Source organism: Melospiza melodia, chromosome 9, assembly GCF_035770615.1.
Source record: "Melospiza melodia melodia isolate bMelMel2 chromosome 9, bMelMel2.pri, whole genome shotgun sequence".
Lineage (NCBI taxonomy): Eukaryota > Metazoa > Chordata > Aves > Passeriformes > Passerellidae > Melospiza > Melospiza melodia.
In genome coordinates this window covers 11,800,978-11,823,607 of record NC_086202.1, presented here as the reverse complement: position 1 = coordinate 11,823,607, position 22,630 = coordinate 11,800,978, and the positions used below count along the sequence as shown (strand labels likewise).

Sequence of the window (22,630 nt, the reverse complement as noted above, 5' to 3'; positions counted from 1 at the left end):
TCTGCAGCAATCCACATGTGACGAGTGCTTCCAAACACTAGAGAGCTGCTGCTGCAGACAGCACAGCTCAAGCTGAGGAAACCATTGAAAACCAGATGGACAAATACATGATATATCTATATTTATATATCTATGTGTCTCTCAGATGTGGTGGTTCCCTTGGATTTACCTTATCCATGACGCTGAGGCTCTGCTCCATCCCTGCTAGCTGCTGAGCAGTGTGGGTGTCGTAGTTACGTACAGTTAGGAACTGAAAAAAATAAAACCAGAAAGAAATGATCTTATGCCTGTTCATTCTCAACAATTCCACCCTTCTATGAAGAAAATCATACTATGTGGAACTCAAAACACTGGAATTCTGCAGTGGTAAAGCTTACTATTGATCATAAATGGACCTTGTAAAGATATGCTTGGATGCTGTGGGAGTACCTAGACTGTGCAGCTGTTAAAAAGGATGTTATTTATTATATATTTGTAATGGAAACAAGGGCCAAACAAGTATGTCGAAACCCCAAGGTATGCTTTTGCTTGTAATCTAAGCTAACATTGCTGGAGGCAGTCTGTCTTTAGGCTACAGAGGAAAATTATTATTTTCTGTCTAGTGGCTTCCTAATCATTCTTACTTCTTTTATTGTTCTATCTGCATAGTAACTGACATATCAGAATTTATTGATTTTTTTCCTTGAGCACACTGCTACTAAAATACCTCTTTATCAAATGACAAATGGTAAACCCCATAATGTTTTATGGATCTATAACAGGCAGTAGACAGGTTTCTGTAGATGTAGATTCATCCTTCCAGAGTACTGTCCCACCAAAGTGACAGGGAGAATCCTGTGGACTGTTCTAGTTACAGGAGGAGAAAGAGGAAAAACCCAGAAGGGGCTCCTTGCCTACAGAATTGAACTTCTTTCACTCACTGCTTCATTAACAGCCCTCATTCCAAATGATCTCAAGTCCTTGCTCACACACATTTTCATAAACCATCTTTCTTTCCATTCCTGTTGTTGGGGTATCTGTTACCTTGTCTTTCCCACTAACCCCATATTTCTAATCCAAAAGTGACCTAAGTAAATTCCCTCAGGGCATTCAAATTCTGATTAAACTGGTAAATCCCTTTACTATGGGCAGTTTAACTCTGAAGGGCAAGAGCTCTGCTCATCAGTTTAATGAACAGAGCTAACGGCAACACTGATGATAAACTTGTCACAAGAATTTTTCAATGCACTGTCACAACACCTCTTTGGAAAGCTGTTCTGGTGATTGGTGTTAGCCATGAAAGTCCTGTGGCTGTGATTCAGAACATGCATTTTGTAGAGCAGCAATACAAATGAAGATTAAGCAAAACATACGTTTTGAATTTTCTTCTAATCCTTTGGTTGAATTGCAATATCCTTACCTGCTGTCCAACACCTTCCTTTTCCTCTGTGCTTTACAGCTGTCCCCACTGCTGTATCTTCAGCCTACCCATCCTTCAACATCCCTTACCCCAAACCTTTATGCCACCCACTTCATCAGCATATGACTGTAAGATTTCCCTACAGTTTTCAACATCCCATACTGCAATACCCCCAGGCATTCCCTACAACCTTTCTTCTCCCAGTGGTATCCTTGGCCGTGTCCCACAGCCTTTACCTCTTTCTCCTGCCTGCCAGCTGGGCTGTGTGGGTGCTGACATGCTGGCGGCCGCCCCTCCTGCCTGCCGGGCTGGGCACAGCTCCCGGCTCTGCCGCTGGGCCAGCGAATGGCAGCGAGAGGGTGGGACCCGCTGAGGCTCCCCCAGGAACCTCAGGCTCCGAGCAGAGCAAAGCTAAAAAATGTCTGTGCCATACCAGCTGGGGGCACCTCAGACTTCCACTTACAAAGGACTGCTCGATTTAAGAGATCTGTTCCTTGTGGCTGCAAAATTCTGGTTCCTTATTCAAGGCCAATTTTGAAACACTGAGTTAGGGCTAATTTTGCCTTAATTTAACACTGTAACATCCCGAAGAATTTCATCACTGCTCAATCTCACGAGTAAGACTTCCCTTTGAAAGCTGAATTGTTGATCTATTAGGAATCATGTTTCTCTGGTAATAAGAGATTTATGAGGTACAAATATAAATGATCTTTCTTATAGGTATAGGCAGCATAATTTTCTGCAGTTGAAATATAAATCAGAAAAAGCAACTCACTAGCTGGCAATCTTTTGAAATAGGTAGGATTACAATATCCCGAGCCTTCTCTTTCAGATCTTGTATCTGCATTTTCATTTTCTTGTGTTCCCATTCCAGCTGTATTATCCCTTTGGAGAAGTCCTTAAATTCTACCATGGCAGTAATTTTTTTTTCTCCTTGAGCCTAAAAAAATAGATCAATCTTAATTAACACACTTACAGATTATGGAATAATTGTTTGCAACAAGATGGGCAAGTTTCCAAAGTCATAATTTTAGTCAATTAAACATGCTATACTTTATGCCTCTTTCCAGACTTACTCCAGATGGTTATCTTTTAAGGAAGTTCTTTTTTATGCTCTGTGTCACAGCCTTAGAGCATGGAAATAGATGAAGAAAATGACAACTAACCTCTCACCCCATCGATCTATCTTACATAAGAATGGAAAGGCATTTTAGGTCTACAAAATACAAGCTTGCTCTGTTTAAGTTATTTTGCATATGTTACTGAAGGCTTTGTGCAGTGGCAGTAAAAGACAATTTTTGTACAGCTAGAATGCCTTAAAAAAGAACATTTCATGAGGGTATGCAAAACTGTTTTAAGTATCATCACCAATTTCACCTTACATAAGAAACTATGAATTTTTAAATTTAATGTGAGCCACTCTTTGAATGCTTTTTAACATGGCTGTAAGTTTGCCTCAAGGGAATTTTTGGTCTGGTGCCCATGATATTAGCATTTTCTAGTTACAATGTATGTGTAAGTGATGGTGTGTCTAAAGCCTGTCACCATTTCCTTGACCTGAACTGTATTGATCAAACATCAAGAAAGCAGTCTGCACTGCAATCTCTACATCATCAGAAGAGACATTAGAGAATGCTTAATAGCTTCTAGATTACAATTGAGCCTGCTGGTGTGTTGTAATGAATTGAAACTAGATGTCAGACTGGAGAAAAAGCTGAGCCCCTGAAGGACAATACATTTGTTTAGGAAGCTTAAATCTCCTCCAGATAATGTAAATTACCGCAACATTGCGATTCAGTTCCTCAACAACACTCCTATCAATGAGAACAGCATCACTGTACTCTGGGATCTGAGTACCATCCAATTCCACCTGTCCTTGTTTTAGCAAAAACTGGACAATCAAATTCTCCTGAAGCTTTATCTTCTCCTCCTTCAGCCTAAGATGGCAAAAAGCAAAAACAGTGTTTAGTGATTTCAACAGGATTACAGAAATACTCCCATGATTCTCAATGTTTATATTTATTACTGGCAGGTGGTATGTTCATGTAGGGCTTACTCTTTTCCAGACTCTGTCTTCTGTTTGCTGCTGAAGTGACTACAAAATCTGGAACTTATGGTATATATACACTTAAAGTTTTCAAGCACTGGATTCAGTCTAACATACACTAAGCAATGTTCTGGGGAAAATGTCATTACTGAAATGAAATCTTAATATCAATTGGAAAGAAAACAGAAGAGACTTCCAGCCAGGGACCATTTTCCTTTATATTTTACTTTGGAATTTATGAAACCTGGATAAAAGAGTACAGGAGAACAGAAGTGAATTATTTTGTTTGTAACTTTTGGTTCTGTGTTAGTGGAGTATTAAAGATCAGCTGAACATAGGAAAAGATAAAAAATTACCAAGTGAGTTCTTGGAAAGCTTTCTCCAGTTCTGACTTCATCTTATCATTTTCCTCTGTTCTTCTATGGAGACAGCCCTGCATCTCTGCCAGTGCCAGGGTCTTCCATTTCACCTAGGCAAGCAACATTGTGACATTCCCAACCTTTTCAACTTTGGCAGTATGTCAGGGCAAGCTTCTTTGAGGACAGAAAAGCCAAGTTCTTAAGAAGATATCTTTATATATAAATATGCAGCCCAGTATTTTGAGAATCTCAGTACAGCATATAAGACATAAAGGTTAAGCCTTATACTATGCTCAGGAAATTATTTGTTCATATATGAATATTCATGTGGAGGGAAATAATATTTTCTTCTCTTTTGGTAAAATTTCATGTATATCTGTCTCTGGATAATTCAGATTTATTCATTCATGCTTTTATAATTAACAAATACATCTCCAGAACCGTCTTTTGTTAAGTCTAGAAAAATATCAGAATGCATTGGTGCAAGTGTAGAATGCTTATGGGAGAGGATGACTTCAACAGATAAAGGGAATCAAATACCTTATAGGTTTTTTTTGTATGGATAGAGAAAAGGAAAATGATGGGTTTTTATTTTTAATGAAACCATATCAAGGTGACAATCATTCTGATCAAATCCATCCATATTAATAGGCTAATTTTTCCTCTGAAGAACTACAGCTAGAACTAGAGAACAGGTTCACCTGTTATTCTGAATTGAATGTAGCCAGAACAAACTTTCAAAGGCCAAGGGAGTATATGTACCCTGCATTGTTATTTCACCACTAGCTTGACTCTACATGAGAACTCCACTAAAATTTAAGATTCAAAAATATCAAGAAGTATATGGGCAAAATAAAGAATTTTACATACCAGCTCCTCGCTCTCCATTTTATTTCTTCTAGCTAGACAAAAACGTTCCCACATAGACCGGTCTAAGCCACTAGGCATGTGCTCAGGTCTATCCAGTTCATCCATGGCTTTCATTAAAAGGGAAACTGCACCTTGGTAATCCTCAGGTGATCCCTTCACATAGGGGTTAGCTGTGTCAAGGAGGATTTCTGTATCTGGGATCCTAGAGCACACACAGAGCACAGACAGGATGTACTTTGTATTTTCTGTTGCATAGCAGAAGGTCACAAATAACTAAGAATGTTTCATACTCTCAATCTCTTGCAAAAAGCAAACAGATAAGACTATACCAAACAATAATATTGTCTTGGAACCTGATGATTGCTTAGATTGCATTTAAAATAGATTTTGTGGAATAAATAAGGAAATGTATATTCAAAATAGCAATTTTTAGTGTGATTGGAAATTAGCTATTGTCAACTATTCCACAAAAAGCAGGCAATAAAATTTAGACTATTAGAATAAATAGTATTCTCATTCTTGACTCACAAGGAAGATTAGTATTTAAATAATGGAATCAGAGGGGATCTTACTCTGGTCGATGTTTGTAAAGTTGTAGAAGCTCCTCAAAGAGACTGCCAGGTGTATGGGCAAACTGCTTCACAAAACCATGTTCCAGGTTCTGGGAGGGAGGAAGAAAGCTTTGTTACCACAATATTATTTTTTAAAAAAGCATCAACTTGCCCATATCTTAGAAATACTGGATGCAGTACTTTTGCAAGTGCTCCCAAACATCACAGGAATCTGCACTATTTCATAAACTCTTCTATGCACACACTGTCCTCTACTGCCTAATTTCATTGATCAGTGAATTGGCCACAACTCTTGCTTACAGAGCAGTACATTCTTCTCATTATGAAGATATAACATTAACTTTTAATGAAACTCTGAATTCTGAAACTCCTTGTGTTTTCAAAAGTCTCACCTTCTCTTCATGTAATGCCTCTTTATAGGGGCCTGTGCAAGCCTCAACAGCCTGTTTTGCAGCCAGGATTTTTCTTGCACCCTTGACCTATAGTAAAACCGAGAGATTTCAGGAATGAAAAAAGCAGCAGAAGCAGTGGATGGCTATTCACACACAGTGATGAAGCTCACACATTCTTATTTCTAGAGATAACCTTGTGAGTTATTTTAAGTAACCATACAGTGCCTTCTTCAGCGGTCACTTACAGGTACTGCTAGAAGATGAAGTGCTGTAAAATTAAACTAACTGCTGCTTAAGAATGTAACACATTTCAAAAGAAATGCTTACAAGCCTTTTGAAACATTGAATGTAACTATGTACATTGATACCTTTTTTTCTATAGAGATTTCTCTTTACTTTCATGTCATCTCAGGTAAGACCAGTCAAAAAATCCCAAATGTTGTTCAGTGGAGAGTTCTTAACTTTAGAATGCAATTTCCCCACTGTCATGGCAGAGCTCTGCTATGTATAAGGATATTAAAGTCATGTTTTATAGAGGCTGTTAAATGCTAATACTCTGCAGGGGAGACAGTTCTGTTGTATGACAAACTTGTTGTTGTGACAGTTTTTGACAGTTTCCATGGATCAAAAGTTGTACCAAGGTGCCCATTTAGAAAATGAGGGGAAAAAAAATTTGAAAATTGTAAGCTGGTATACTCTTGGCCTCAGATGGCTTTAAAACCAGTCCAGCCAATTCAGTGGTGGGGGCTAGATGCCTGTTGGGAATCCCTCCCTGCAGCTCACAATGGGCTGCTGGCAGCTCCAAACACACACAGGCTGAGCAGGAGAGCTGACATGTGGAGGCAGCAGCATATTTATTATCTGAGGACTCATGAACAGCTCCATGAGGACAAAGTGGGCAAATGGGATAATATTGTCCCAAAAGCCAGAAGCAACCTGCAGACTACCATAGTAAGAGACTTGCATTGAAACCTAGACCAACTGCTGTACTTTCAGCTTGATACCAGGTAGAAAAGAATATTCTTTGTAGCAAACAAATAGCAGCATGCCCTTCTGAATGTATGAAGTTTTACCAAAGGTGAACTGAGCTGAGAACCTATCAAGAACACCAGAAGTATTTATAATGTATGTCACCTGCACAAATTGAAAAAAAAAAGACTGTAAATTGTCAGAAAGTCCTTTATGGCAAGATTTTGGTTTGGAAAGAGCAGACTTCACATGAAACTGTACTTTAAACATTACATTACTCCCAATAACAGCATTCCAAATGATAACTTACTTTTTCTTTCTTCTTTTTCATAAGGAATTTATGAAGTCCAGCTTCTCTGGTGTCCAACTCTTCATCCAACAGTAAAGTGTAAATGAGATTGATTATTTTGAGTTCTTCCTGTGAAATGATTGTAATAAAAAAGTTAAAATTTCTGCTGCACAGAGGTTCAGATGAAAAATTAATGCTTTTTGCAATACCTGGTAGATGACCATCTGTGATTTCAGTTTCTTTACAGAGAGTTTGCGGACAAGCTCATCAAAATTTTGTGTTGTTTCCTTGATGGAAGCTTCAATTTTTTTCCATTCATTTCTCAGAAACTGGGGAAGGGAAGGACAAGAGCAGCAATATTACATCTGGAGGAACAAGTAACATTTTATGTCTCTCTCAATATTTATCTATATACATGAGATGATGGAGAATGCACAATATACAAATGTATAATTCAGCCAAAAGGCCACAGAAATTACTTGTTTGAAAAGAGAGTTCTGCCAGGCTACAAAGTTATGTTGTTCCAATACCACTTTGAAGAATAAATAAATTTTATTATTTTTGTATGGCATCAGCAACTCTGGGAATGAACCTGAAAAACACATTTTAGAAATACTGGTACATTTGTGAGGAAAGTTACCTTCTCAGGATATCACATCTTTTACAGGTTTTTGCCCATAGTAATTGTTATAAGTGGAGACTGCCTGATTCTGTCTGAGGTAGGATTTATTTAATATGCCATGTGATCTTTGATGATCATTTATTCTTAGTTTATCCTATTTATTAGCATTCATTTTTAGAAGTTGCTTCTAAGAAAGACTGGAAGCTTTGGTCATGAGCACTGTGAACAAACCCATCTTTTCCTCATTTTAATTTACCTGTCTATAATCTTCTTTTTCTTCATTCAATTCATTGACTTTTTTTTCATATTCTTCAAATACTTTCTTTTCTTCTTCAGTCCAAAGATCCTCAGGTTTGGATAAAAAATCAGGTGGAGGAATATCCTGGAAGTATTGAAGATTAATATGTTTAAAAAGCAATATTAAGTCTACATCAGCACACTAAGAAACTACAGCATGCACTAAATTTAACAAAAGGTATTTCTTAGTAAGGTACAAGTCTTAAGTCAAAGTAACATATATATTCTGTTGCTTTGGTCTGTTACTTGCACCAGTAATTTTAGTGTATCTATACTGTATATATATCATATATATATGCAAACTCACTGGCTTACAGGAATTCACTACTGGATCTTGCAAATACAACAACTTCATACTCCAATACTACTGGCAGTACAAGATACACCAAATTTTCTGTTTCAGAACCCCAAACCTAACTCCATGCTCCCATAAGCTTCTATGTGGAGTCCTAATATTCCAAAACAGATTGATTCAGAGGAGTGCTTGGGTCTACCAACCCTTTTCCTGTGGCCCTCCTTCACATCCTTTCCTTTCTCTATTGCTGTACTATCTATATTTGGTGAGTTAAATGAAACAAAGTGGTTTTCTGTAAGATCACAGCCTTCCCCCAACAATATAGGTGTTATAATGGTAATATCTTAGATGTACATTAAATAGATGATGTTCCAGAGTATTCCAATGTGATAGGAATAGATGTTGATAGGTAATTCTACACAGGCAGTAAAATCTTGTGGTCTTTTTTTGTGTATGCTCTCTTATGGAGTCCATCTGGTCATAATGCAATTCTACAGTTCTCCAGCTTTTTGTGGTCACTGAGTTTGGAGATATTTGCTGGTTGAATTTCACATTGACACAAGAGCCCACAGGTTTCCTAAAGGACATGGCAGAAGCACATCTCACCATTTTCAAAATGTCTTCCCTCCTGAGTTCCAGCACTCCACCCATCATTTCCTCAAGAGCACGCAGTCGATCATCATCCTGGGAAGAACCACAAAAAATATTTGAAGGTACAAAAGGAAGTGTAGCAATTGCAAGTTTTGGGCATGATAACAGTGTTTACCTCTAGATTATTCAGCATGTAAAAGCAGATTGATGCTTTTTGGGGATGTGTGTGAAACAGGCCAAAAGTTTCAGTTTTTTCTGGTAAAGTTACTTATATGCCAAATAACTTACTAGAACTGCCATTTTGGCAGTTTTGGAAAGAACACAGGCATAGGTGACTCCTGATAAGCTATGAAGAAGGAAGTTGTAATTGTGCATCTGTTTTGGAGACAGAACCATCTTAGTTTTTTTATAGATGCATTTTAAAGCCAGAGGAAAGCACTACAATCTTCTAGTCTGAACCACGGAGAAGAGAGGCTGCTGAATCAACAAACACATATCAAGCAAAAAGATCTTGACTGAGGAGAGGCATGAATTTGCACATGTATCTAGCTCCCAGCCACCTGATATGGTATTTTAAATTGCCCCTAAGCACATGTTTAAAAACTGTGAGTCTAACATTCTATCTTTTCTTCCCCCAGCTGACCTATGTAGTTCTGATTGTAAACAGTAATAAGAAGGAAGAGGCACATATCATCAATACCTACCAGTTTAGATTTATTCTCTCATACTACATTACTGGAATGTTTCAGTGCTGCAATAATTAAACAGCCTAAACAGAGACAATGAGGATGTGTAAAAGGGATGTTTCTTCACTTACTGTAGCAGCAAGGCGTCTTTCCTTTTCAAGCTTAGCCAGCATTTCTGCCTGCTCTTTCTCCTCTTCAGTCATGTATTTCTCAGCTTTAATCTGAAGGCAGAAAATGAAGAAGTTTGTATCATGGTTCTTTTCTCCAAATGTGATCACAGGGACTAAGAACCTTTGGAAAAATGGTAGTCCTGGTTTTGGCTGGGATGGAGTTTATTTTCTTCCAAGTAGCTGGTGTACAGTGCATCCCTCAGCCTGGGGATTGCTATGTTGGTGGTGAGCAGTTCTTTCTCATTTGCATCAGTTAGGGGTTTTTTTGGCTTTATTTCTTTCTCTTTTCATTATTTTCCTCTTAATTACATTTATGATGATGTTTTAATTGCATTAATTACACTATTATTTATCATTGTTGTCATTATTATAATATTTTATTTCAGTTATGAAACTGTTCTAATCTCAACCCATGAGTTTTCTCACTTTTACCCTTCCAATTGTTTCCCTCACCCTGGTGAGAAGGGGCAGTGAGTGAGCAGCTGTGTGGTGCATAGTTGCTAACTGGGGTTAAAGCATGACAATGGTGTACTACATATTCTCAATGCTTGCTGTATATCTGCTCTATGACAATATTCCTCAAGTTGAAAATTCTCATTTTGAACAACAACAGAAACTACATTTAAATATCCTAAAATATAAACCATCATCACTTTTGTTGCTAATATTTAAATATCCTAAAATATAAACCATCATTATTTTGTTGCTATTGTTGCTATAGCTGTGTTTTGTGTGTGCCTTCTCTTCTAGTTCAATGACATGGACTGGTGAGAGAGCAAAGAAAAATGGGAAGCATTTTTCACGAGCAGATAAGATCAGTGGAATTTCCTGCATAAGAAATATGGTGTTTCTTTGTAAATAATTAATTGAATTTATAAGTACATTACTAAGTATGCTCTAATACTTAGATTTTTAGTTTAAAACTACTTTTTTTCAAAATGGCACTCAGAGAAACTCTTAACTATGGAAGCAATTCCTGAAAGCCTGGTTGATATGTTAGAAACAAAGAACTTCTATCAAATTTATGGGCATATTTAAAACTTTTAACATCAATAAATTAAGTTTGTATACATTTTTCATTTCAGATCAACTTATTAAGGCTTTTCTCTTTAAAAAGGAAAGGGAAGAAAATGGGCCAAAAAGATGATTTTAAGTATACAGACACCCTCTGCATGAGGGTTTTTCAGTACTGACACAGTGTGTGGAAATGACAAGAATGAGAAAGCTGGGTTTGAATGGGTCAACTACAAAGATGCATTTTTCAGACACCTCTGAATCCTGAACGGTGAGCACTCGCTCTGGAATCTCATCATCTGTAAAGTCTGGCTCCCACAATTCCACTTGAAGGTCAAGCTGCTCCAAGATTTCTTGGATCTTCAGGTTTCTTTCTTTCACTCGTGCTATCTCCTGCTCCTTTTTTTGTACAATGATGTCAAATTCCTCATTAAAAGCAGCCTTCACTTTGTGAATGACTTCCTGGAATACCAAAAAGGGAAACAGCAGCACTGTTCAGATCACATCCATCCATGTTTATATACTGCTCCTCAAGCCATCAGAATCATGAATGTATTTGTGTGTGTGGCGAGGAAATAAATGGTAAAACTTTTTTGTGAAAATTGTAAGCATGAGTTCAAGTTTGTTAAATGGACTTTGGCAGATGATGTCTTTTTTCTTTTTATTTCCCAACAAATTTTTATTCATTTTTTTCTACACATTAGGCATTTAAGAAAGAGTCTGAAGGAAACATGCTGCTGCCAAAGCTAGATAAAAAATTAGGCTCCTCTATTGGCTTTTTTTTTGGCCCTCTCCAGGTGAAAGAAGGAGGAGCTTCAAAGAAAAACACATGTGACCTGTAAATCTAGAGACTGTGAATCACAGGTGCAGGGAGGCAAAGGATATACTTTCCTGATGCAACCTGCAGTTTCAATAGGCTTCCATGTAAGTAAAATGTGCCCATTAAACAAACATTGGAAACTGAATTTTTAAGAACACCTCAGACCTTAAAATGATCTAAAAAAGCCTGTATTCTTAGTGGATAAATTCTTCTTCTAGCATAAAGAATTGATTTCAACAAAGAAAAGCAGAAATTTAAAGAGGGTAATGCATATGTCTCTCTTACTGTGTCAATTTACTAAAATGCACCGTGAAAAGGATACAGATACCCTGAAACTGGATAACCAATTTCATAAAATCTTGTTCTTGCACACCCAAGCTGGCAAAGCCACAGCAATTTGTGCATGTATCAGCTTTTGTCTCAGTTACTTTGAGACTGGTGCCACTCTCCATTGTTTAGTGTCAGTATGTCCAAAATCTAACAGTGGCTGTGACTGGTTTAAAAACCAACAGATACAAGAGTGTCACTGCAGCAGGACAGGTTTCAGAAGATATCACCTTCAACAATATTGTCTGATTGAGTTTCTGCTCCTTTGTGTGCAGGTCACACTGGTGGTAGAGGATAGATGTGTCCCCACCATACTGAGAGCTCAGGCTTCCATTTAGGCAGACAGGTGTATCATGATCAGCCACTTCCCTTGCTGCCCCCTCTCCTTCTTCCTCAGATAAACCAATCTCAGAGTCAAGATTTTTCTTCTGAGCCTGCATATCAGAAACATGGCAACTGTGTTAAGTTTGTACACGATCCAGTGGCACACATTGAAGAAAATTCTAGAGATTATATTCTTCAATTTACTCAGTGATCAAAATAATCCAAGTTGAAATGATCATATCTGGAATTCTGGGTCTATTTGTAGGTTCCCCAGTACAACACTGGGAATACTGAAGTAAGTCCAGTGATAGAGCACTAATATCAGTAAAGGTTTAAAACATTTTATATGTGAGGACAGACTGAAAGAACTGGAATTGTTTACCCTCAGGAAGGAGAAGGCTTGGAGGGGTTCTTTTTCCTGTGAGGGTTGTCAAACATGAGAAAAGGTAGCTCAGAGAGCTTATGGATTCTTTCACCATGGAGATATTCCAAGCCTCACTGGACATAGCCCTGAGTAAATGCTCTAGGAATGCTGGACTAGATAACTTCCAAAGGGCTCTTCTAACCTCAGCTATTCTGTGATTATTTAAGACTAATACATTTTTTTTTAACAACATTTCACCTTGATTTATGTTTTTAAATTTTTTTGGCCAACTCCTAGAGCAAGAAAATGGGCCTTAGGAATGTAATTAGTTAAAGAAGTGATAAAATACCAACTGAGAAGATCATGATGTGTACCTGAAGATCAGCTGTCCGCTTTAACTGGAGAACTTCCTTCACAGTTTCCAGCTCTTCTTTACTACGTTCCTTCAGTGGAAAATTCCTCACTGCAAAATCCATATGGAAGCACTGCTCAAATTTAAAATAAAAAATCCACAGTAAGGAGTTCTTCATCATGCTTCTATCAGTTAATTTGTTCAATACCTGAATGCTAAACAGTTACAGACTGCTTCAAATCAGGAATAAAACTGAGGATCAATTAGTACAGACAATGTATTAAATACATTGTATTTAATACATTGTTTTGTGATGTTTCCATCGTCTTCTGTCACCTATGCATTAAAATTGTATTTTAAAAAATAATCCATGGGTGTGGCCTCTTTATCCATCTTCATGCACAGAATTAAACCAGAACTAGTTTGTTTGGTTTTTTTGTAAAATGAGTTGGTCTTTCACTACCCTTGGGATCATTCAGAATCATCAGTTTGACTCATCTCCCTCTATTTAAAAGGAAAAATCAGGTTCGAATTTTGCTTTTATGTTCTCTGTAGCAGAAGTCATATGGACTGACAAGGAAAATTAGTATTTACTTCTTTTAGCAATAATGTGTAAATATATTGTCTGAGATCAAGGAATTAGAGTTCCCTATTTGCTTATCAGCACTATTTTCTACTTTAGAAGGTAAAATTCATCAGGCTCAGACAAAATTAACAGAATAAAAGATTTCCCCAAGCCTTGGGAAGAAGTGAAGTTTTTCCCACACCATAAGCAAATCAGAAATGTATTATTTTGTCTCTGTACCTTAAGGAATAAATAAAATACTGCAGAAAATATCTTAGAAAGCAGAGGTTACCTTAACTGCACGTTCTTTTACACACATGTTATCCCAGCACTCAAATTTGATTAAATCCTGCAAATAGCAGTAGGATAAAATCTCCATCTCAATCTCCCTCTTCGCCTTTCAAGACAAAGAAGAGAAAATAACAGGATGTGGTGCAAAGTAACAATATATGTACAATTTGTATTGAGTTACTGAAAGAAGAGTAACAAATGAAATCAATTATCAATATTTCATCATCTTAGACTATCACAGCTGTCTTCTCCAAAAACTATCTGCATAGTACTGAAGGCATCATTTTCTAGAAGAAAAGCATTCTAGATCTTAAGCAACAATCCCAAGGCCACAGTGTGAGATTTATAGTTTCTGGCATAAATCATATTCCAGTTTCCCTTGTCTGCCTCAGCAGTTTCACCTGCTTCAAAAGTGACTTTAAATACTTTCCTGGTTTTCTGCTTCTCAGCAGTGAACAGCAACTTTGAGCTAATCCTCTGTTATTTAATAACTTTTCTCCTTTACACTGATAGTTTTAAAATGTTCCCCCATTCTGCCATACCCTGGCCACATCTTCTTCAGCCTCTGCTTGCACTTGTTCCTGTTCTTCTAAATCCAGGTTGAACTCCCTGTGCTCGAGTTTCTCAGTGTCTGGCACCTGCTCATTTTCATGCATCATTTTCTGAATCTGTTTTTATTTAAAAAAATATAAGGAATAAAAAGTAATTTGAATGTGAATAGAGGAACTGCTATTTTTAACTTGGCATTAGAGAAAATTATTTTAATTATCTGCAGTTTTAACTGCCTTATGGGAAGAAACAGAAGAAAAAGGAGAGGACAGTCTTTTTTATAATGGAAGGTTGTTAGGCAGAAATTCGCTTGCTGAGGGGGTAGATAGCTCAAGGTATGAGGCTGGCACAAAATATTCATTTGGAGCAAAGGAAAATGAGAAGCAGACAGTAGCTCCTGGCAGTTTCAGCATTGGTCTCTGAAGAGGCACATCTCTTTAATACCTGTCTGCTCAGAGTCTATGACAAAAATGTAACTGAGCACTAGAGCTCACAGCCATAAAGGAAGTGTTCTTGTAAACAAAACTGGGAAGCTGAGCCATTACCCTGGTAAGAAACTCACAGTTTCACGCAGTTTTCTAATTCCCATTTGCACCTCTTTCTTCTGGTTAGCAAACCTCAGAGTCTCTTCTCTCATAACCTGACATACAACCAATGCATTGTTGAAAGGCCAAAAAAAAAAAAGGCAAGAGAAAAAAAAAATCAGAAGTAATCTAAAGGAACATTATCTGTACAGAAAATAAAATGCCAGAGGGGTTAATAACTGAAACAGACACAACCCTAATTCAATAGGATGATTCTCAGAATTGCACAAGAGAGAACAGATTTTACAGCCAGGTCACATTGTAAACTGATTGTACGGCAATAGCACTTGAAAAAAAGAAAATATAAAGAAAGATGTAATTACAACTGCAATGCTTACAGACACATTAAACTGCATAAAGCCTACTCCCAGAATTTTTTAATCCTTAGATTTTTCATTGTGGAAAATTTTCACTGTTTTCACTTTTCATTGAGTAATCTGCTTGGTTACTGGTAATAATCTTCTTGACAACTTTTTGACATATAGTATAAAAAGTTTTTAAGTTTCTAAAATAAGTGAATTTGTCAGGCTTTTTCCCCCTTGTTTTTATTTGCCTTTTTTTTGGTATACTCCTTGTATAGAACTGTTCTTCTGGTCTTCAGAGCTCCTATTGTGCTAGGCACCTTCTCTGATGTGTTTATAACCTTGGCCTTTGGCCTAGAATTTCTACAAGTCTAGATCACAATGGTTAAAGAAAGGGTCACAATGTGAGAAAAGCTTTTGAAACTAGATCTGTTTACAGCAAATACTTTGGTACCCCAAGTGACTAATGACCCTTGAAAACTCTGGTTTTGATTAATACTTTACATGTGATTAATGTTTTTTGAAAGTACCTTCTGTATTTTCTGGCCCATCCATGTCATGCCATCAGTATCTGTGACGTCTCCATCTTCTTCTGTCACCTGTGCATGAAAAGATTTCAGTGGTGCCTCCTGATGTTTATGTTAAGGATAAACAACTAGCTCAGGTACTATAAGAGTGAGTGACAGAAAGATGGAAAGTAAAGAAAAAGTGGACTCCCATTAGAAACACCACCACCACCAAATTAGAGGGTGCTACAATTTTGTTGCTTAACTAGTCCCCAGATCTGATCCTGCAAACTCTTGCTATTATGCACAGCCTTTTGACTGAAATGATTGACTGGACTAATCTCTGAAATCCCTATTTTGATTGGTTTCAATGAAAAGCCATACAATTAGTAACACAGAATGTATAGCAGTAACATCTCACTGGGAAGGACATGTAACTTCACATGAGGAGAAACTGACTTTCACAGAGTTTTCTGTGGCTGAAGAAACCAAGTGAAACTCAAGATGTGAATGTCATCTTCACATAAATATCCTATTTCTTTGATAGTACTCTTTCACAAAGTACTATTTAAGCATATTCAGCCTATCCTCAAGGGTATTCTTCCACTTTAACAAAAGGATAAGTGTATTAAGGACAATTTTTATCACGTAAAATTTTAGGATAATGATCAAACTTCCCCCCCCCCCCCCCATAAAAATAAAGAAAGCATTTTAAATTTCTTTACTGAAAATGATTTTGACGTGGATTCTGGGTCAAAATTCCATTCTGCCATAGATTTTAAAACAGAGTCTTCAGCTGAAATAGACTTGTTCAGTATATCATGTAGAGATTGCCAGTAATGAGCAGCTTTTTCAACTTCAGTTTTCTTTGTCTCCCTGGTAAACAGAAAGGGAACTGATGTATTTTTCATATATTATGAAAAAGGACAAAGTATTAAATATTCTTTATAACACAATTATAAACTTGTTAAAAATGCACATTCAATATTTTTGTATTGTTTGAGTTCTAGAATTGCACAGAAATAAAAATTCTGAAAGATGGGTTACCCATATTAGAAATATTGCTCTGACAGAGTCATCTTAATTAATCTACCTGAACACTTATTTTCCTGCAGGAAAGCTGTACTTTCAAGTGCCTCTTACTCGTAATGTCTGCTAAGAGCTCTCTACAGGCACAGTAGAATTTCCATTAAAGCTGTGATGTCTCCTTTTCGCTGAGTTAAAACAGTATCTCAGATTACATCCCTTACATGCCCAGAAAGCCCTTTCCAGAGCTGATGTGAGAATGATAAGAGGTATCAGGTTATGTTTAGTAAGTCCAAGTGCCAAGTCCTGCCTTTGGCCACAATAACCTCCTGCAGTGTTACCGGCTGGGGACAGTGTGGCTGGACAGTGCCCAGGCAGAAAGGCACCTGGGGTGCTGGTTGCCATGAACATGAGCCAGCAGTGTGCCCTGATGGCCAGAAAAGCCAATGGCATCCTGGCCTGGATTGGGAACAGTGTGGGCAGCAGGAGCAGAGAGGTCATTCTGCCCCTGTTCTCAGCACTGGTGAGGCCACACCCTGAGTGCTGTGTCCAGCTCTGGCCCCTCAGCTTGGGAAGGACGTTGGGACGCTGGAGCGCGTCCAGAGGAGGCAACGAGGCTGGAGAGGGGCTGGGAACACAAACCCTGTGAGGAACCACTGAGGGAGCTGGGGTGCTCAGCCTGGAGAAAAGGAGACTCAGGGGTGACCTTATCACCATCTACAGCTCCCTGAAAGGTGGCTGTAGCCAGGTGGGGTCTCTTTCCCCAGGCAGCAACTGATAGAACCAGAGGACACAGTCTCAAGCTGCACCAAGGGAAATATGGGTTGGTTATTAGGAAAAAGTTTTTATGGAAAGATTGATAAAGTACTGGAATGACCTATCCAGGGAGGTGGTGGAGTCACCATCCCTGGATGTGTTCAAAAAATGATTAGACGTGGCACACAGTGCCATGGTTTAGGGCATGGGTTGGACTTGGTGATCTTGAAGGTCTCTTCCAACTCAGTGATTCTGTAAAAATTCTCAGAAGATATTCCTGTATGTTGTGCTGCAATCAGACCCAAAGTGTAAGACTTTTCCTGAGCTAGGGAGGTCAGGCTGCCTCAAAAGATGAAAGGAATGATTTTATTTCTATCCAACTCTTCTCCTTACTTTGAGACTAGGAAAAAGAAGTCTAGAATCACAAGTAGAGGGAAAAATTTATCAGGACACAAGAAATGACACAATCAATATTAGTCTGCCACTTTATACATACTTCCACTTCAGACACACCAGGGCACAATCATTTTCACCGTTAACTAGGATGAAATTGCCATCCAGGGAGAATATCATGGATCTGATTCCCCCTCCGTGATATGAGTGACAATGGTTTTGAGCAAGAACATCCTAGAGAAGTCATAGAAGCAGTATCAGCAAATATGTTTTTATAATAGAGTATGTCTTTAAAATATTTTTATTACTTAGATTTTAAAAATATTTAAATGTTTCTTTATTTTTAGATAAAATTCAATCCAAAATGGCAGTACAAAGTACATAAAATACTAGGGTTTTTCAGTTTAAAAAGGTTTGACTACACATGGGACAAGTTTGTGGTATATTGATTTTGCAGGAGGTGAGAACAGTAGCAAAATTATCGATACTAAAATTTACTGAAGAAGGAAGTAAGTGGTTTGTTTGCTTTTTTTTTATGTATACACACTCATTATAAAAATAATTGTCTTGTATAATGCTAAGCCAGTTCATTTTCAACATAAATTTTTCTCACACAACTTCTATTCAAGTGAGGAAAAGTTTACAGTTCAAGGAAGTAATTTTCACACTTTTGTCTCACATAAATCAAACAAAGCCTGTGCCCAGACGCCCACCTACCAGAGCAGAAGTATTGTACATAAACAAAACACCATCCTTGGCTGCTGCTGCCAGCCACTGGCTGTTGGGTGATAGACAGAGCAAGCCTGATCCAAACTGTTTGCTAGGAACCGTCAGTTCTGATGAAAATATTGTTGGACCTCCGAATGTAGTCTGCCAAACAAGCAAAAGGTTAGCAGCAGTTCAGATGATATCTATGCCATTTGGAGAAAATTAATGAGAGGTTTGTGGGTTACCACATGCATTGCAGTTTAAACTGTTGTTGGATTACTGAGCTGAGGAAGTAGTGACATTGCTGTGCTGCTGATTTCTTCTTATTTCTGCAAAAGTGCCTGGATTCAGTACGTTCGAGCCTGAATTTCTTGGCTCAGAAAGGATGGGACATGTCAAGGAGGAATCTGACCTTAGAATTCACCTTTTTACCTGCCTTGACTCATAAACTCTGGGAGACCTATGAGCTGCAGAGAGCTGCAGCTCTCAGCAGGCAGTGAGAGTGGCTTTCTGAAGCCCCCACTGCTTCCTTGCGAGGCTGGGCTGGGATTGCGTTTGAGAGTCCTGGGCTGATGTTGGCTGAGCCCCTTCAAGAGCTGCATGCCCTCAGAGCAGACTGCACAAACCCACAGCTCCAGCACAGAAGCCACTTTTAAGTGCCTGCAAGCTGTGTGGATTTTAAGAATCAAATAATAGAACAAGGACATTATTTTTGCCAGTTTTCTGAGCAAGTGGTAAGATACTGAAAGTTGATGAGTATGCATGGAGTAGGTATTTTGACCAGAGAGAAGATTTCTTTAAGATAATATCCTGCTACATTAATTTCATCTGCAGCCTTTGTTTTTTGTTTTTATTTAGCTGTATTTAACCACCACCCAAAATAATGCAACTTCAGAGAATTACCACTTCAGAGAGGTGATATTGACAGATGAGAGGTGCACAGGAGCAGTAGCCATACACAGTGTTATTCTTCAGTCTGACTGCTGAGCTCAAAGGGTAATCCACATCATATTGCTTCTTTTTCAGGTCACTAGCATTAAACATTCCTTGTTCATTCACACAGTTTTCATTATCTAAAGGATTGACAAAAGAAAGAGAGAGGAAGAAGAGGCATGATTACCATTAATACAGGTGCTTTGTCTATCATGTAGTTATGAAAATGATCCTCAGCAAGGAGTGAGCATGAGGTGAGTTTTCAGGGAAGTGACTGGAAATTAATTAACACTTAGATTTAACACCAGCTCAGTGAGCTGTGCTGGTGCAGGACACTGCAGTCAGGCAGAGCAACAGCTCTACTGGCTCTAAAGAAGTACTGGAAACACTTTAACCACCATGATGTAACTATTTGCATGCACTAATTTACTCTGCTTCTTGAGTATTACGTCAACATAATTAGTGCTAATTAGTTTGCATGCAGGTTCATGCCACCACTGCCTTCATCTAGAACTTGTTTTAGGAATCTCTGCCATGAGGAACACACAGCCTGGGTGGTATTGGTTAAAGTTCACATCTTCAAAAGGGCATTTTATTTGTTCAGAAAATTAATATATTTTATTAGTTAATAAAAGTTAGTCATATAAAGGTAATATATTTTATTAATTCCCTAATTTGAGATTTAAAGGGACACCAGAAATTAAGACTGACAAGGCACCTGATATAAAACTGAAATGAAGACAATAACTGTAGTTCTTCAGCAGCTTTGAAAATAAAGCCCCATTTTATATATCTAAACACAGGCAGAAAAATAAGTCCAAAATTAGTGAATATTTAAAGAAAATACTAACTTTGTTGAAAACTACAAAACTACTTTTTGAAAAGTTTGTAAAATGTAAGGCCTTTTCAAAATTAAATGTAAATAACTTGAAAATCTGACACTAGCCTTAATTGCCCTAGAAAATGAAAGTATCTATTTCAATTTTTACCTGTTATCATTGCTGAAGTCAGATGAAAAATTTCCAGTCTTGCTTGTTGGTCCTTTGCTACATTAAGAAGTACCATCACTTTCACTAAGTCCTGCTTTAAGTCAGGAGTTACAGAAAGATGGAGCACTTCACCTTCCAGTACTGAAGCAGGTAAGGAAGATCAATGGAAATTGTTACTGTGGCATGGTAACATTGTTTTTATTAAAATATCCTGTGACAAAAAATGAGACTCCCGTTGGGAACACAGCTCAGGAGTGCTGCATGCACTCAACTCCCCTTGAGACACTGGGTGCTGGGAATCCCTAAACACCAGCACATTAACATTACATTAAATAGTTAAATCTGAATTTACCTCAAGCTTGAATTGTAGCAATTTTGAGGTTATCTGCTGATAACTGCCAGATAAAGAACAGAAAAGCCCTCCTCTAACAAGTCCTCCAGACAATGAGAACATATATGATCAGGCAAATTACATAAGTTATTTAAGGAGATATAGTTCTGTTTGCTAAACCAATTAAAATGATAAAATAATGTCCTTTATACTTAAAATTATGGTGAAGATTTATACACACAGATATGATCTGTAAGAATAATGCTTTTGGAAAAATCAATTCACAATTTCCAATTTTTTTTTGTGAGTTAAAATTCATCATATTTTATTTCTCACTATCAATCATCAAAGCTGACCATTTCAGCAGTTCCCATGTAAAAGATGCCTGTGGTAGAAATTTGAAATAGGAGATTGCACACAATGATTATAACCTACAGTATTTTAGTCCAAATTCTCACAAAGTTCTTTAGTTCTTTGCCATTACTATTAATTTTATGCTGGAGCTGTGATCAGTTTGTCAGTTAGTCCATTCTTTTCCCTGTGAGTTATACATACTTTGAAAGAAAGGTAATATTGGTATATTTGCTAACTAAAATTACAAAGGGGAAAACAAAAGCAAAAACCAAAACCAACCAACCAAACCCACCGAAACAAAAAACCCCAAAAAGAACTCTGGCCCTTAGAAAACAGGTGGGAAGAATATGTTTAGTCCCCCAAGAAAAATAATTGAAGGAAGGTGAATGGCTTAGGCTGAATGATAAGTATACTTTAAATGCATAAAATAGAGAAAAGAAAATGTAATTAATGTTGTTACATGTATTACCTGTATATCCCAGAACCTGGAACAATTTTGATGGACGAGCATCTAGAACAAAGATGTGTCCTTCTGTAGCTCTGGCAATGAGGAACTGACCAATCTGATCATAACTAGGTAAAATCAAGTCCAAGTCGAAATCAATTCAATACAGTCAATAAAAAGAGTCAAATAATTTCACTCCCATAACTTGCCTGAATGCATAAACATAAATTTCAGCTCCTGGGTTTACAGTTTAGGGTCAAATATAAAGCTCAGTACTATGAGTGCAGTTTCTAATTGAGTGAGAGATCAATTTAAAGTTGATCATACTACACTGCAGTCTGCACTAACAACTTTATTAAGTCTAAATTTCTTTTACATTCACTATTTTGGAAATAAAATTATTACACAGATCTTGACATTATTTTGAAAAAAAAACATTTTTGCATCGATTTAATTTTGAACAAGTTGCTTTCTGTATTTATTTTTAAAGTTCTGTCTTAGGTAGCTGTGAAAAGGGATACATCTGAGTCTCAAATAACAGGCAGATTTATATTAAAGTTTAACAGTTCAAAATCCATTCTATCTTTGCAAAGGAGAGTAAAATACTCTCAGATTTTTCAATAATTGCGGGCGGGAGGAAGAAACCCAACCAAAAGAAAACCCCAACCAAACACCAAAAGCCCTTTAGATAACTAGAGCTAATTACAAGAGGACTGGCAATCTCCAGAACTTCAAGTAAATGAATAATTAGCAATGGTAAAAAAATCTACCATATAGAAAGAGATGACAAAAAGGCTTAAATTTAACTTCACAAAACCTTAAATTTATATTCAGTGAGAAATAACCCTCTCAAGTGAGATACATGGAATTGTGCATAATTACTGCATATGTGATTTTTCAGAAAGGATCTTATACATCAGTATCTTCTGTGTTCAGTTAAACCTTCTTAAAATACAGATTTATTATATTTCTCTCATAAATCCTGCTACTGCCTCTTGCAAACAATTCAGAATATGCTCAAAAAATGTAGAAGCTATTAAAATATTTCAATTTTTTATTTGTAGAATAAAAAAGTCAAATTTTTTTTCAACTAATATCATTACTCAAGGAATAAACTGACAATATCTCTACCCTACTAC

At 37.3% G+C, this 22,630-nt stretch overlaps 1 protein-coding gene across 1 annotated transcript in view; it reads right to left on the bottom strand.

Annotated features, from left to right (window-relative positions):
* CFAP43 (cilia and flagella associated protein 43) overlaps positions 1–22,630 on the bottom strand; it is a 42,881-nt gene that overhangs the window by 1,725 nt on the left and 18,526 nt on the right. The window contains exons 13-37 of the mRNA XM_063163243.1: positions 21,516–21,619; positions 20,362–20,502; positions 19,343–19,512; positions 18,449–18,601; positions 17,835–17,965; positions 16,282–16,432; positions 15,581–15,649; positions 14,727–14,804; positions 14,158–14,283; positions 13,617–13,721; positions 12,782–12,892; positions 11,950–12,153; positions 10,828–11,034; positions 9,520–9,609; positions 8,718–8,795; positions 7,776–7,901; positions 7,107–7,226; positions 6,919–7,026; positions 5,640–5,726; positions 5,248–5,336; positions 4,676–4,877; positions 3,803–3,915; positions 3,180–3,336; positions 2,175–2,339; positions 170–250 (exon numbers count right to left, since the gene is read on the bottom strand). Coding sequence (XP_063019313.1) covers positions 170–250; positions 2,175–2,339; positions 3,180–3,336; positions 3,803–3,915; positions 4,676–4,877; positions 5,248–5,336; positions 5,640–5,726; positions 6,919–7,026; positions 7,107–7,226; positions 7,776–7,901; positions 8,718–8,795; positions 9,520–9,609; positions 10,828–11,034; positions 11,950–12,153; positions 12,782–12,892; positions 13,617–13,721; positions 14,158–14,283; positions 14,727–14,804; positions 15,581–15,649; positions 16,282–16,432; positions 17,835–17,965; positions 18,449–18,601; positions 19,343–19,512; positions 20,362–20,502; positions 21,516–21,619 — 3,166 coding nt within the window. The remainder of the gene's footprint in view (positions 1–169; positions 251–2,174; positions 2,340–3,179; positions 3,337–3,802; positions 3,916–4,675; positions 4,878–5,247; positions 5,337–5,639; positions 5,727–6,918; positions 7,027–7,106; positions 7,227–7,775; positions 7,902–8,717; positions 8,796–9,519; positions 9,610–10,827; positions 11,035–11,949; positions 12,154–12,781; positions 12,893–13,616; positions 13,722–14,157; positions 14,284–14,726; positions 14,805–15,580; positions 15,650–16,281; positions 16,433–17,834; positions 17,966–18,448; positions 18,602–19,342; positions 19,513–20,361; positions 20,503–21,515; positions 21,620–22,630) is intronic.